Below are 12,501 nucleotides of genomic sequence, written 5' to 3' on the forward strand. Positions count from 1 at the left end.
TGGGTCAACCAAGCAATACCAAGACACTTACAAGTCACTCATAGCACATCACTGTTCATTTTCATTTTACAAAGTGCACAATCCACACAAGTTTGAAACCATTTTCGTGACCAATTGGTTCACTGCTTTGGTTGGTCTTAATATCACTGCCCCTTACAAGGAACTTACAAGGCAGAAGGCTATTAGGCCCATCAAGCCAGCACAATGGTTGTCAACTTATGGTTGCTTGACAGTGCTCTATCCCTTTCAATGCTCAGCATCAAGCAAGCAGCAAGTACCAAATTTTCAAATTGTTTGGTAGGAATCAGCCGGGGTTCAAACCGCCGACCTCCCAGACTCATAGTGGATGTACCACCCCGAACACCACCGAGTCTGATTGGATTCAAACCAGTGCTTTGGAGGGTTTTGAAACAGTGCTTCGGATTGTCCCAAATCAGCGCTTTGGATTCTTTCAAATCAATGCTTGGGATTGTTTCAAATCGGTGCTTGGGATCGTTTCAAATCAGTGCTTGAGATTGTTTCAAACCAGTGCTTCAGATCGTTTCAAACCAGTGCTTCAGATCGTTTCAAACCAGTGCTTGAGATCGTTTCAAACCAGTGCTTGAGATCGTTTCAAATCAGTGATGGTTTAGAATCAGTGCTTTAGATGGTTTAGAATCAGTGCTGTAGATGGTTTGGAATCAGTGCTTTAGATGGTTTGGAATCAGTGCTTTAGATGGTTTGGAATCAGTGCTTTGGTTGGTTTAGAATCAGCACATTAGATGGTTTCGAATCTGTGCTGTAGATGGTTTAGAATCAGTGCTTTAGATGGTTTTGAATCAGTGCTTTAGATGGTTTTGAATCAGTGCTTTAGATGGTTTTGAATCAGTGCTTTAGATGGTTTAGAATCAGTGCTTTAGATGGTTTAGAATCAGCGCTTTAGATGGTTTAGAATCAGCGCTTTGGTTGGTTTAGAATCAGTGCTTTGGTTGGTTTCGAATCAGAGCTTTGGTTGGTTTAGAATCAGTGCTTTGGTTGGTTTAGAATCGGTGCTTTGGTTGGTTTAGAATCGGTGCTTTGGTTGGTTTAGAATCGGTGCTTTGGTTGGTTTAGAATCGGTGCTTTGGTTGGTTTAGAATCGGTGCTTTGGTTGGTTTAGAATCGGTGCTTTGGTTGGTTTCGAATCAGAGCTTTGGTTGGTTTAGAATCAGTGCTTTGGTTGGTTTAGAATCGGTGCTTTGGTTGGTTTAGAATCGGTGCTTTGGTTGGTTTAGAATCGGTGCTTTGGTTGGTTTAGAATCGGTGCTTTGGTTGGTTTAGAATCGGTGCTTTGGTTGGTTTAGAATCGGTGCTTTGGTTGGTTTAGAATCGGTGCTTTGGTTGGTTTAGAATCGGTGCTTTGGTTGGTTTAGAATCGGTGCTTTGGTTGGTTTAGAATCGGTGCTTTGGTTGGTTTAGAATCGGTGCTTTGGTTGGTTTAGAATCGGTGCTTTGGTTGGTTTAGAATCGGTGCTTTGGTTGGTTTAGAATCGGTGCTTTGGTTGGTTTAGAATCGGTGCTTTGGTTGGTTTAGAATCGGTGCTTTGGTTGGTTTAGAATCGGTGCTTTGGTTGGTTTAGAATCGGTGCTTTGGTTGGTTTAGAATCGGTGCTTTGGTTGGTTTAGAATCGGTGCTTTGGTTGGTTTAGAATCGGTGCTTTGGTTGGTTTAGAATCAGTGCGTTGGTTGGTTTAGAATCAGTGCGTTGGTTGGTTTAGAATCAGTGCGTTGGTTGGTTTAGAATCAGTGCGTTGGTTGGTTTAGAATCAGTGCGTTAGATGATTTAGCATCAATGCTTTATATTGTTTAGAATCAGCACTTTAGATGGTTTCAAATCAGTGCTTCAGATGGTTTTGAATCAGTGCTTTAGATGGTTTTGAATCAGTGCTTTAGATGGTTTCGAATCAGTGCTTTAGATGGTTTCAAATTTGTGCTTTAGACGGTTTACAATCAATGCTTTATATTGTTTAGAATCAGCACTTCAGATGATTTTGAACAGTGCTTTAGATGGTTTCAAATCAGTGATTTAGATGGTTTAGAACGAGTGCTTTAGATGATTTCGAACAGTGCTTTAGATGGTTTCGAATCAGTGATTTAGATTGTTTAAAATGAGTGCTTTAGATGGTTTCGAATCAGTGCTTAAAATAGTTTCGAATCAGTGCTTTAGATGGTTTCGAATCAGTACTTTATATTGTTTGGAATCAGCACTTTAGATGGTTTCAAATCAGTGTTTTAGATGGTTTAGAATCAATGCTTTAGATGGTATAGAATCAATGCTTTAGATGGTTTAGAATCAATGCTTTAGATGGTTTAGAATCAATGCTTTAGATGGTTTAGAATCAATGATTTAGATGATTTAGAATCAATGCTTTATATTGTTTAGAATCAGCACTTTAGATGTTTTCGAAGTGCTTTAGATGGTTTTGAATCAGTGATTTAGATAGTTTCGAATCAGTGCTTTAGAATCAGTGCTTTAGATGGTTTCGAATCAGTGCTTCAGATGGTTTTGAATCAGTGCTTCAGATGGTTTTGAATCAGTGCTTTAGATGGTTTCGAATCAGTGCTTTAGATGGTTTCGAATCAGTGCTTTAGATGGTTTCAAATTTGTGCTTTAGACGGTTTACAATCAATGCTTTATATTGTTTAGAATCAGCACTTCAGATGATTTCGAACAGTGCTTTAGATGGTTTCAAATCAGTGATTTAGATGGCTTAGAATGAGTGCTTTAGATGATTTCGAACAGTGCTTTCGATGGTTTCGAATCAGTGATTTCGATGGTTTAGAATGAGTGCTTTAGATGGTTTCGAATCAGTGCTTTAGATGGTTTCGAATCTGTGCTTTAGATGGTTTCGAATCAATGCTTTATATTGTTTGGAATCAGCACTTTAGATGCTATAGAATCAATGCTTTAGATGGTTTAGAATCAATGCTTTATATTGTTTAGAATCAGCACTTTAGATGATTTAGAATCAATGCTTTAGATGGTTTCGAATCAATGCTTTAGATGATTTAGAATCAGTGTTTCAGATGGTTTTGAATCTGTGCTTTAGATGGTTTAGAATCAATGCTTTATATTGTTTAGAATCAGCACTTTAGATGGTTTCGAACAGTGCTTTAGTGGGGTTTGAATCAGTGATTTAGATAGTTTCGAATCGGTGCTTTAGATAGTTTCGAATCAGTGCTTTAGATGGTTTCGAATCAGTGCTTTAGATGGTTTACAATCAATGCTTTATATTGTTTACAATCAGCACTTCAGATGATTTCGAAGTGCTTTAGATGGTTTCAAATCAGTGATTTAGATGGTTTCGAATCAATGCTTTATATTGTTTGGAATCAGCACTTTAGATGGTTTCAAACAGTGCTTTAGATAGTTTTGAATCAGTGCTTTAGATGGTTTCAAATCAGTGCTTTAAATGGTTTCGAATCAGTGCTTTAAATGGTTTCGAATCAGTGCTTCAGATGGTTTTGAATCAGTGCTTCAGATGGTTTTGAATCAGTGCTTTAGATGGTTTCGAATTTGTGCTTTAGATGGTTTAGAATCAATGCTTTAGATGGTTTCGAATCTGTGCTTTAGATGCTATAGAATCAATGCCTTAGATGGTTTAGAATCAATGCTTTAGATGGTTTAGAATCAATGCTTTCGGTGGTTTAAAATCAATGCTTTAGATGATTTTGAATCAGTGCTTTAGATGGTTTCGAATCTGTGCTTTAGATGGTTTAGAATCAATGCTTTATATTGTTTAGAATCAGCACTTTAGATGGTTTTGAATCAGTGATTTAGATAGTTTCGAATCGGTGCTTTAGATGGTTTCGAATTAGTGCTTTCGATGGTTTAGAATCAGTGCTTTAGATGGTTTCAAATTTGTGCTTTAGATGGTTTAGAATCAATGCTTTATATTGTTTAGAATCAGCACTTTATATGATTTCGAAAAGTGCTTTAGATGGTTTCGAATCTGATTTAGATGGTTTAGAATGAGTGCTTTAGATGATTTCGAGCATTGCTTTAGATGGTTTCGAATCAGTGATTTAGATGGTTTAAAATGAGTGCTTTAGATGGTTTCGAACAGTGCTTTAAATGGTTTCGAATCAGTGATTTAGATGATTCAGAATCAGCACTTTAGATGATTTCGAGCATTGCTTTAGATGGTTTCGAATCAGTGATTTAGATGGTTTAGAATGAGCGCTTTAGATGGTTTCGAATCAGTGCTTTAGATGGTTTCGAATCAATGCTTTAGATGGTTTAGAATCAATGCTTTAGATGATTTAGAATCAATACTTTATATTGTTTGGAATCAGCACTTTAGATGGTTTCGAATCAGTGCTTCAGATGGTTTTGAATCAGTGCTTTAGATGGTTTTGAATCAGTGCTTTAGACGGTTTACAATCAATGCTTTATATTGTTTAGAATCAGCACTTCAGATGATTTTGAACAGTGCTTTAGATGGTTTCAAATGTGATTTAGATGGTTTAGAATGAGTGCTTTCGATGATTTCGAACAGCGCTTTAGATGGTTTCGAATCAGTGATTTAGATGGTTTAGAATCAGTGCTTTAGATGGTTTCGAATCAGTGCTTTAGATGGTTTCGAATCAGTGCTTTAGATGGTTTCGAATCTGTGCTTTAGATGGTTTCGAATCAATGCTTTATATTGTTTGGAATCAGCACTTTAGATGGTTTCAAATCAGTGTTTTAGATGGTTTAGAATCAATGCTTTGGATGGTATAGAATCAATGCTTTAGATGGTATAGAATCAATGCTTTAGATGGTTTAGAATAAATGCTTTAGATGGTTTAGAATCAATCCTTTAGATGGTTTCGAATCAATGCTTTAGCTGGTTTAGAATCAATGCTTTAGATGGTTTAGAATCAATGATTTAGATGATTTAGAATCAATGCTTTATATTGTTTAGAATCAGCACTTTAGATGTTTTCGAAGTGCTTTAGATGGTTTTGAATCAGTGATTTAGATAGTTTCGAATCAGTGCTTCAGATGGTTTTGAATCAGTGCTTCAGATGGTTTTGAATCAGTGCTTTAGATGGTTTCGAAGCAGTGCTTTAGATGGTTTCAAATTTGTGCTTTAGACGGTTTACAATCAATGCTTTATATTGTTTAGAATCAGCACTTCAGATGATTTCGAACAGTGCTTTAGATGGTTTCAAATCAGTGATTTAGATGGCTTAGAACGAGTGCTTTAGATGGTTTCGAATCAGTGATTTCGATGGTTTCGAATCGGCGATTTCGATGGTTTCGAATGAGTGCTTTAGGTGGTTTCGAATCACTGCTTTAGATGGTTTCGAATCTGCTTTAGATGGTTTCGAATCTGTGCTTTAGATGCTATAGAATCAATGCCTTAGATGGTTTAGAATCAATGCTTTAGATGGTTTAGAATCAATGCTTTCGATGATTTAGAATCAGTGCTTTAGATGGTTTTGAATCAGTGCTTGATGGTTGCGAATCTGTGCTTTAGATGGTTTAGAATCAATGCTTTATATTGTTTAGAATCAGCACTTTAGATGGTTACAAACAGTGCTTTAGATGGTTTTGAATCAGTAATTTAGATAGTTTCGAATCGGTGCTTTAGATAGTTTCGAATCAGTGCTTTGGATGGTTTCGAATCAGTGCTTTAGATGGTTTAAAATTTGTGCTTTAGATGGTTTAGAATCAATGCTTTATATTGTTTAGAATCAGCACTTTAGATGATTTCGAAAAGTGCTTTAGATGGTTTCGAATCTGATTTAGAATGAGTGCTTTAAATGGTTTAGAATCAGCACTTTAGATGATTTCGAGCATTGCTTTAGATGGTTTCGAATCATTGATTTAGATGGTTTAAAATGAGTGCTTTAGATGGTTTCGAACAGTGCTTTAAATGGTTTCGAATCAGTCATTTAGATGATTTAGAATCAGCACTTTAGATGATTTCGAGCATTGCTTTAGATGGTTTCAAATCAGTGCTTTAGATGGTTTCGAATCAGTGCTTTAGATGGTTTCAAATTTGTGCTTTAGATGGTGTCGAATCGGTGCTTTGGTTGGTGTGCTTGTCCTGCTGATCGATTCGCCACTTACCTGGTCCACAACAGCGATCTGAAAGTGCAGCAGCCGAAAAATGCCATCCTTCGTCAAATAGTCTGAGATTGAAAGAAACAATTAAAATTTGACGAGGTAGGAAAATTCGAGTCTAAAACAGACGTCATCATAATTCCCATGACACATCACGCAAGACCCCATCAACAACATGAGCATGCCCCTCTCTCTATTCAAACACAGCTGCTACTCGGTGCCCCCTATCGCATACTGTACGTACAACAACACTGCTGAGTATGGTACACTCCACACATTTCCAATATGATCAGTTTGTACTTTACACGTGCGCATTGTTATATTTGTGACTTCCACGATATTCGTCCCACGAGAAAATCACAACACAGTTCATACAAACACCCACAACAGCGTTACCGATGGTGCAAAAGCGTGGACGACCTCACGAACCGCACCTAGTGTACCAGTGGTGGCTCCTTCCCTCGATCTCGGCGTCCGTATCACTCGGGTGTCACCGCAATGGTGCTTGGTAAGCAATCTACGTTTCACTCGCTCTCACTTCCTTTAAACGACCCAACACTGTCACACCATCGCCGGCTCCGGTGACAGAAATGACGTCACATCCTCCGCTTTTTCCTTTCACGTTATTTTAAAAGATGTTTTGTCCACAAATTGAACGAATTGAACAGCAATGGGTACCTTAAATCTTTAATATCACTTCGAAATGTAAAATTAATGGTATATCGGAATACAAAAGACACCTCATGTTATTATACACCGCCTATAATAATTCCCTCAACTGAATCGCCATTGCAATTCCTCGATGAAACACCGTCAATAAAATGGATAAAGCTTAGTCGGCGTTTGTAAATACAAAGGAAAAGAACAGGTTCGCACTAACACGTGTCAAAATACGGGTTGAAACCCGGCTTTATAGGCCCTACAGTATGACGGTATGTTACACCTGTCGGCTGTCGCACCACTCTCACTTAGGGTGCCTTCACATACACGGATTATTCTTACGAGTCCTTACGGATCGCCAACTCGTAGTCAATCGCAAGCATCCGTAAATAACGGAAGATGATTTTTGACATGTCAAAAGTTGTTGCGAGTTGTGACGAGTTATCTACGGATACCAGCGAGTTATTTACGGATGCTTGCGATTGACTACGAGTTGGCGATCCGTAAGGACTCGTAAGAATAATCCGTGTATGTGAAGGTTGCATTATGGAAGAAGATTACTGACGAGATCGGACCAAAATGTAAGGAATCGTGCGATGTCTTTGCTCTTGTTGGAACGTGATACCAATAATACATGCTTTCACACCATTTTAATTGTCAAATCTCATTCCGTTCTCGTGTGTTAAAGAACTCAGTGTTAAAATCAATTCGTCATTCGTTGTTCGCACAACTTGCGGGAAAAGGCCAACACGTCTGAAATGAGCTGTATATTTATTACGTATGCGAATCTCTAATTGGATGGGAAACTTCCACATCGATTGGTCCAGCGATTGTGAACCCGAGCGGCGGCCATCTTGTGACCCCCACTAAAGCAACACTGATCATTGAAACAAGTGCCTTGAAAGCCGAGCCGAGAACACACGAAAGCGGCTACTTACATGTATACCTGTACTTTACAATAGACTTTTGATTTTTGCAGTAACCTGAATATAATTGTGTTAACAAGTATAATACATGAATAGTAACAATAGTCAATATATAACAACAAATCGAAAGCATCTGAAAATGCAAAGCCCATCTGCGTCCGTTTGTATTCAGACGTCTTCTTCTTCTTTGTTTCTTATTCTTCTTCCGTATGCTCAAAATAACAAAAACAGTAGAAAAAAACAAAAACTAGAACGGCATTCAGTAGAGAGCATACCTCCACCAGGTGAACAGTTTACGTTTTGTATCCCAGAGTAGTCTAGAAAATCACAATACAGAATCACATTTAATCAAAATCATCCATCTACAACTTTTTGAGATATCCTGCTATGTGTCGGTTTTAGCCCAATCTCCCAATGGTGAAGAATCACTTAAAAATTCTACTAGCCGGATCCGGATCTTCACCAAAATCTAATCATTTCGGTCTTGTCACATACGCTACCTCTCTGCTAAATTTGGTCCGAATCCGTCCACAACCTTTTGAAATATGTTGTTCACAAACAAACAGACAGACAGGGGTGAAAACGTAACCTCCATCCACCTTTGGTAGCGAAGGTAAAAATACAAAATGAGAATTGATGATTTTATGCAGCCTTGACCTTTGACCTTTTGATCCAAAACAAACAAACAATCCACTCCTACCTTTTGATTGGTGAACCAATTATGTGACACGATATGCAAATTCTTAAAATTTCAGGTCAATTGGTCGAAAATTGACAATTTTACGCAACCGTGACCTTTCACCTTTTGATCTAAAAAAAATTAATGATTGTAGCTTTTGATTGGTGAACTAATTAAATGACCTCATATGCAAAGTCTTTAAATTTCAGGTTATTCGGGTGAAAATTGGTGATTTTACGCAACCTTGACCTTTTGATCTAACAAAAAACAATTGGCTTCTAGCATTTGATTGGTGACCCATTATGCACATTCTTAAAATTTCAGGTCAATCGGATGAAAAACGACGATTTTATGTGATGATGACCTCTTAGTTTTGACAAAATTATTAATTTGCCTTCTTCAAATTCTTATAATAAAGCTTTGTTAAAAATTTGATGACAAAATTCAAATGGTAAATTGAAATTTGTGGTAATTTGGGTGAAAATTGAATGATTTTTAGGTGACACTGTCCTTTGACCTTTTGACAAAATTATTAATTTGCCTTCACTGTATTATCATAATAAATAAATAAAGCTTTGGTGAAAACTTGATGACAAAACTCAAATGGTAAAAGAGTTACGGCCTGGACACGCGTGCACACACACATACATACACACACACACACAAACACACACACACACACACACACACACACACACACACACACACACACACACGGAAGTGATTGCAAAACCCCGCTGCAGGCTACGACCCTGAGGACTCAAAAGACCCCAAAGACAGCGAGGACCCAAGAAAATTAAAAAGACCCTCAGGACTCTGAAGACCCAAAGGACCCCAAAGACTCAAAAGACGCTGACGATCCTTATATACCCACAAGACCCCGGAGACCAAAAAGACCCCAAAGGCCGTGAAGACCCAAAAGACTATGAAGACCCTTTAAGATCCCAAACACCCAACATACCCTGAGGACTCCGAAGACCCAAAATACCCCAAAGACCCAAAATACCATGAAGACCCGAAAATATCCTGAAGACCCAAAATACCCCGAGGACTCTGAAGACACAAAGGATCCCAAAGACCCAAAATACTCTGAAGATCCTGAAGACCCAAAAGACTATGAGGACCAAAAAGACCCCAAAAACCTGGAGTAACCAAAAGACCCTTAAAGACCCAAAATACCCTGAAGACCCAAAGACCCGTAAAGACCCCAAAGACCCTTAAAACCCCCAATGACCCAAAATACCCCAAAGATGCAAAAGACCATGAAGACCCCAAAAAAACCAGGAGAACTCAAAAGATTAAAAGGACCCCAAATACCCAAAATATGTCGAAAGCCCTTATATACCCACAATACCCTGAAGACCCAAAAGACCCCAAAGACCCTTCAAGACTGCAAAGATCCAAAAAAACCATGAAGACCCAAAAGACCTCAAAGATCCAGAGGAACCCAAAGACCCTTAAAGACCCCAAAGACTCAAAAAAAGACCATTTAGACCCTGAAGATCTTTCTGATCCAAAAGACCCAAGATACCCCGAGGAATTTCCACGGGTCCCTGCCATTATGCTGTCAAAGGACATTCCTATCTATTTCCCTAAATATTCCATACTCTATTGCAAACTAATTCCCTCACAACAGCTCGGTGGAACTGGGTTATCTGCTAGTTTGTGGTAAACGTACAAGACCTGCATGATTAAAATCAGTCTCGAAAGGAAGAATATTACTCACTCGGTGGGGGATAATGAGATGTGTGGAAGCACAATTAGCAAACAACAAACACACGATTTCAAGAAGAGAAAAATTGGATGATCCCTTCGCTATAGTTTATATGATGAAGGAAGGAAGGAAATGAGATAAATATACAAAGCCTTGGGATACAAACTGATTTACGAACAGGCAGATGGGGTGGTATTTCTTGTCCTCATATTAATCTTTCATATATTTCTGAAGTATAAATATTAATATTTTCTGGTACATAAATGACAGGAAGAAGGATTAAGCTTCAAGAAAATGATAATATCATTTTGTGTTCAAGGATATTTACAAGAAAAGGGTGCTAGATATTGTTGTGGATATGAGGATTGTGTTTTTTATTGTGTTTTTTTTTTTTGCTTTATTCTGGACCCTCCTGCCTCCAGTCTGTGTATAAAGGTCAAAGGGCGTTCCCGTAGTTAATTCCATAAAGCATACACGAAGGACACCATATATCCCTGTTCAATAGTTATATCCTTATTATGTGTATTAGTGTAAGGCTGTGTCTCCCATTAATTTAAATACTCCATTGCACCAAGTGAAATAAGAGTAGATCCCCCTTTCATTCACATTCCCCTTCCAACAATTGCCAACTGTTCCCTCCGCGACTCCATTCGCCACGAGGTCGGCTTGGAGAAGAAGGGGGAGGAGCTGCCGACTCCTGGGCGTGCCCGCCCATCGTCATCAAGGGCGGAGCCAGATGGCCGTGCCGACCAATCAGGGCCGAGGCGAGCTGACCGATGGGCGTGTCCTGGACACCAGCGGCTTGATCGCCTGAGGCGCTATATAGAGCGCGCGCGAAAGCAAGAGAAGAAGTTGTTGTTGGACTAAGAGTTGGACTGAGTGGGACTAAGAGTTGGACCAAGCAAGAGAGGAAGAGTGGGACTAAGAGTTGGACTAAGCAAGAGAGGACGTTGTTGGACTGGGTTGGACTAAGAAAGAGAGAAAGAGTCCTGGAATTTGTGAGAGAGGGAGAGAGAACCCGTCACGCCAGACCCCCCACCAGCAGCGTTGGCTCCACCAAGCAGCTCCGACCCGTTACCCCGCGCACACGACAGGATCGGTGGCATCGGCGGCCGTCGAGGTCCAGCCCGACGTCCCGTGCGGGATGAAGCTCCAGCCAGCTCCGTGCCTTCCTCCCCCTCCAGCCACCCACCTCCTGTCATTCCTGCCTGCAATTTCCCCATTCGTGTACGTGAGTTTGTTCTGTGTGTCTTGTCCCAGGGTATTAATTAAGACTGTAATAGTTAAGCTAGTATTTTCACTGTGTCTTTCTGGTCCGTCCCTCTTTCTGCTTTATTTTCTTATCTTTCCTTCTTCCTTGGTTTCTTTCAATCCTGTAAATAGTAATAAATTATATTCGTATTGCAAAACCTTTTTGTCTCCTTCTTCTTCTTCACATCCGTGTCGCCTTTGTCTTTTCCCTATTGAATATCTGTGGCGTGATTTTGGCCAACGTTCAGGAATCGGGTTAGTCGGGGTAACTGTTCGGGCGCGGCAGCCATCCGCTCGGCAAATAACATCTTAGCCGTGTCAGTAACAATATTATATTCCATATGAATTGGAACATAGACACAGGAACTTTTGAATGAAAAACTGGCCATATACTGCTATTGATAAACCCACAAATGCAGATTTGATGAAAATATGAAATATAAACAAGCTTCTAAAAGTGATGAAATATAAAACTATTAGAGATAAAAACAAATCTTATTGGTTTCTTGTTTTGAGAAAAATAATTGCAGATACAAGAATATCGCAGAATCCAGATGAATATATGTTTAATATCTTATGGGTCAAAACTCAAGGGGTGGTCGGGTTGTTGAAGAAGAAGAGGAAGAACAAGCAGAGGAAGAATCTGAATTAAGTGAAGAAGAAGGAAAAGAGGAGAGAGATAAATATATGAATATGGGCTATGATGAACCTCAGAAGAGAATAGAAGAACTTATGAAATTATATTGAGAAGCACGTGAAACAGACCTGACTGAGGAGCAAAATAAGGAAATGGATGATTTGATGGAAGCATTTCAATGATTTGAATGCCTTGATACTGGCAAATGAAAGGTGGGATAAACCGAGGCTATATACTGCTATTGATAAAAAGCCTGGTGTTGGCTTAGCGGTTAGGGTTCTGGCTAGGGATCCTAGGATCCTGGGTTTGAATCCCGGTCGATCGCTGGATTAACGCCAGGGGGGTTGATTCAGCCTGTCATCCTTCCGAGGTCGGCAAAATGAGTACCAGTTTACTGGTAATTCCCTGTGTGTCGCAAGAGGCGACTAACAGGGTTGGCGGCAGGAAGGGCATCCGGCTGTAAAACATTGCTTCAAAAAGGGGACCATGGTGCACGAAAAAAGTCAACCTCTGTGGGGAAAATGGCCTCGAAAGGTGGTTCTATACTGCTATTGATCAACC

General features: G+C 39.4%; 1 protein-coding gene and 1 long non-coding RNA gene across 7 annotated transcripts in view; one reads left to right on the plus strand and one right to left on the minus strand.

Annotated features, from left to right (window-relative positions):
* Positions 1–6,698, minus strand: part of LOC137413623 (mitochondrial proton/calcium exchanger protein) — a 34,277-nt gene extending 27,579 nt beyond the window's left edge. Inside the window, exons 1-2 of one of the 5 annotated variants that reach the window (XM_068099059.2) lie at positions 6,508–6,698; positions 6,080–6,141 (exon numbers count right to left, since the gene is read on the minus strand). In XM_068099059.2, the coding sequence (XP_067955160.2) occupies positions 6,080–6,126 (47 nt within the window). In that variant the 5' untranslated portion in view covers positions 6,127–6,141; positions 6,508–6,698. Of the gene's footprint in view, positions 1–6,079; positions 6,142–6,469 lie in introns of all 5 variants that reach the window. The other 4 variants (XM_068099065.2, XM_068099076.2, XM_068099072.2 and 1 more) reach the window with 4 other exon arrangements.
* Positions 1–12,501, plus strand: part of LOC137413649 (uncharacterized) — a 69,190-nt gene that overhangs the window by 12,697 nt on the left and 43,992 nt on the right. Inside the window, exon 1 of one of the 2 annotated variants that reach the window (XR_013621822.1) lies at positions 7,209–7,314. The exons of the other annotated variant lie outside the window; for it this stretch is intronic. This is a non-coding gene — a long non-coding RNA (uncharacterized LOC137413649). Of the gene's footprint in view, positions 1–7,208; positions 7,315–12,501 lie in introns of those variants that run through there. 2 annotated transcript variants of the gene reach the window in all.

This window comes from Myxine glutinosa, chromosome 1, assembly GCF_964187855.1.
Source record: "Myxine glutinosa chromosome 1, kmMyxGlut1.1, whole genome shotgun sequence".
NCBI classification, from domain to species: domain Eukaryota; kingdom Metazoa; phylum Chordata; class Myxini; order Myxiniformes; family Myxinidae; genus Myxine; species Myxine glutinosa.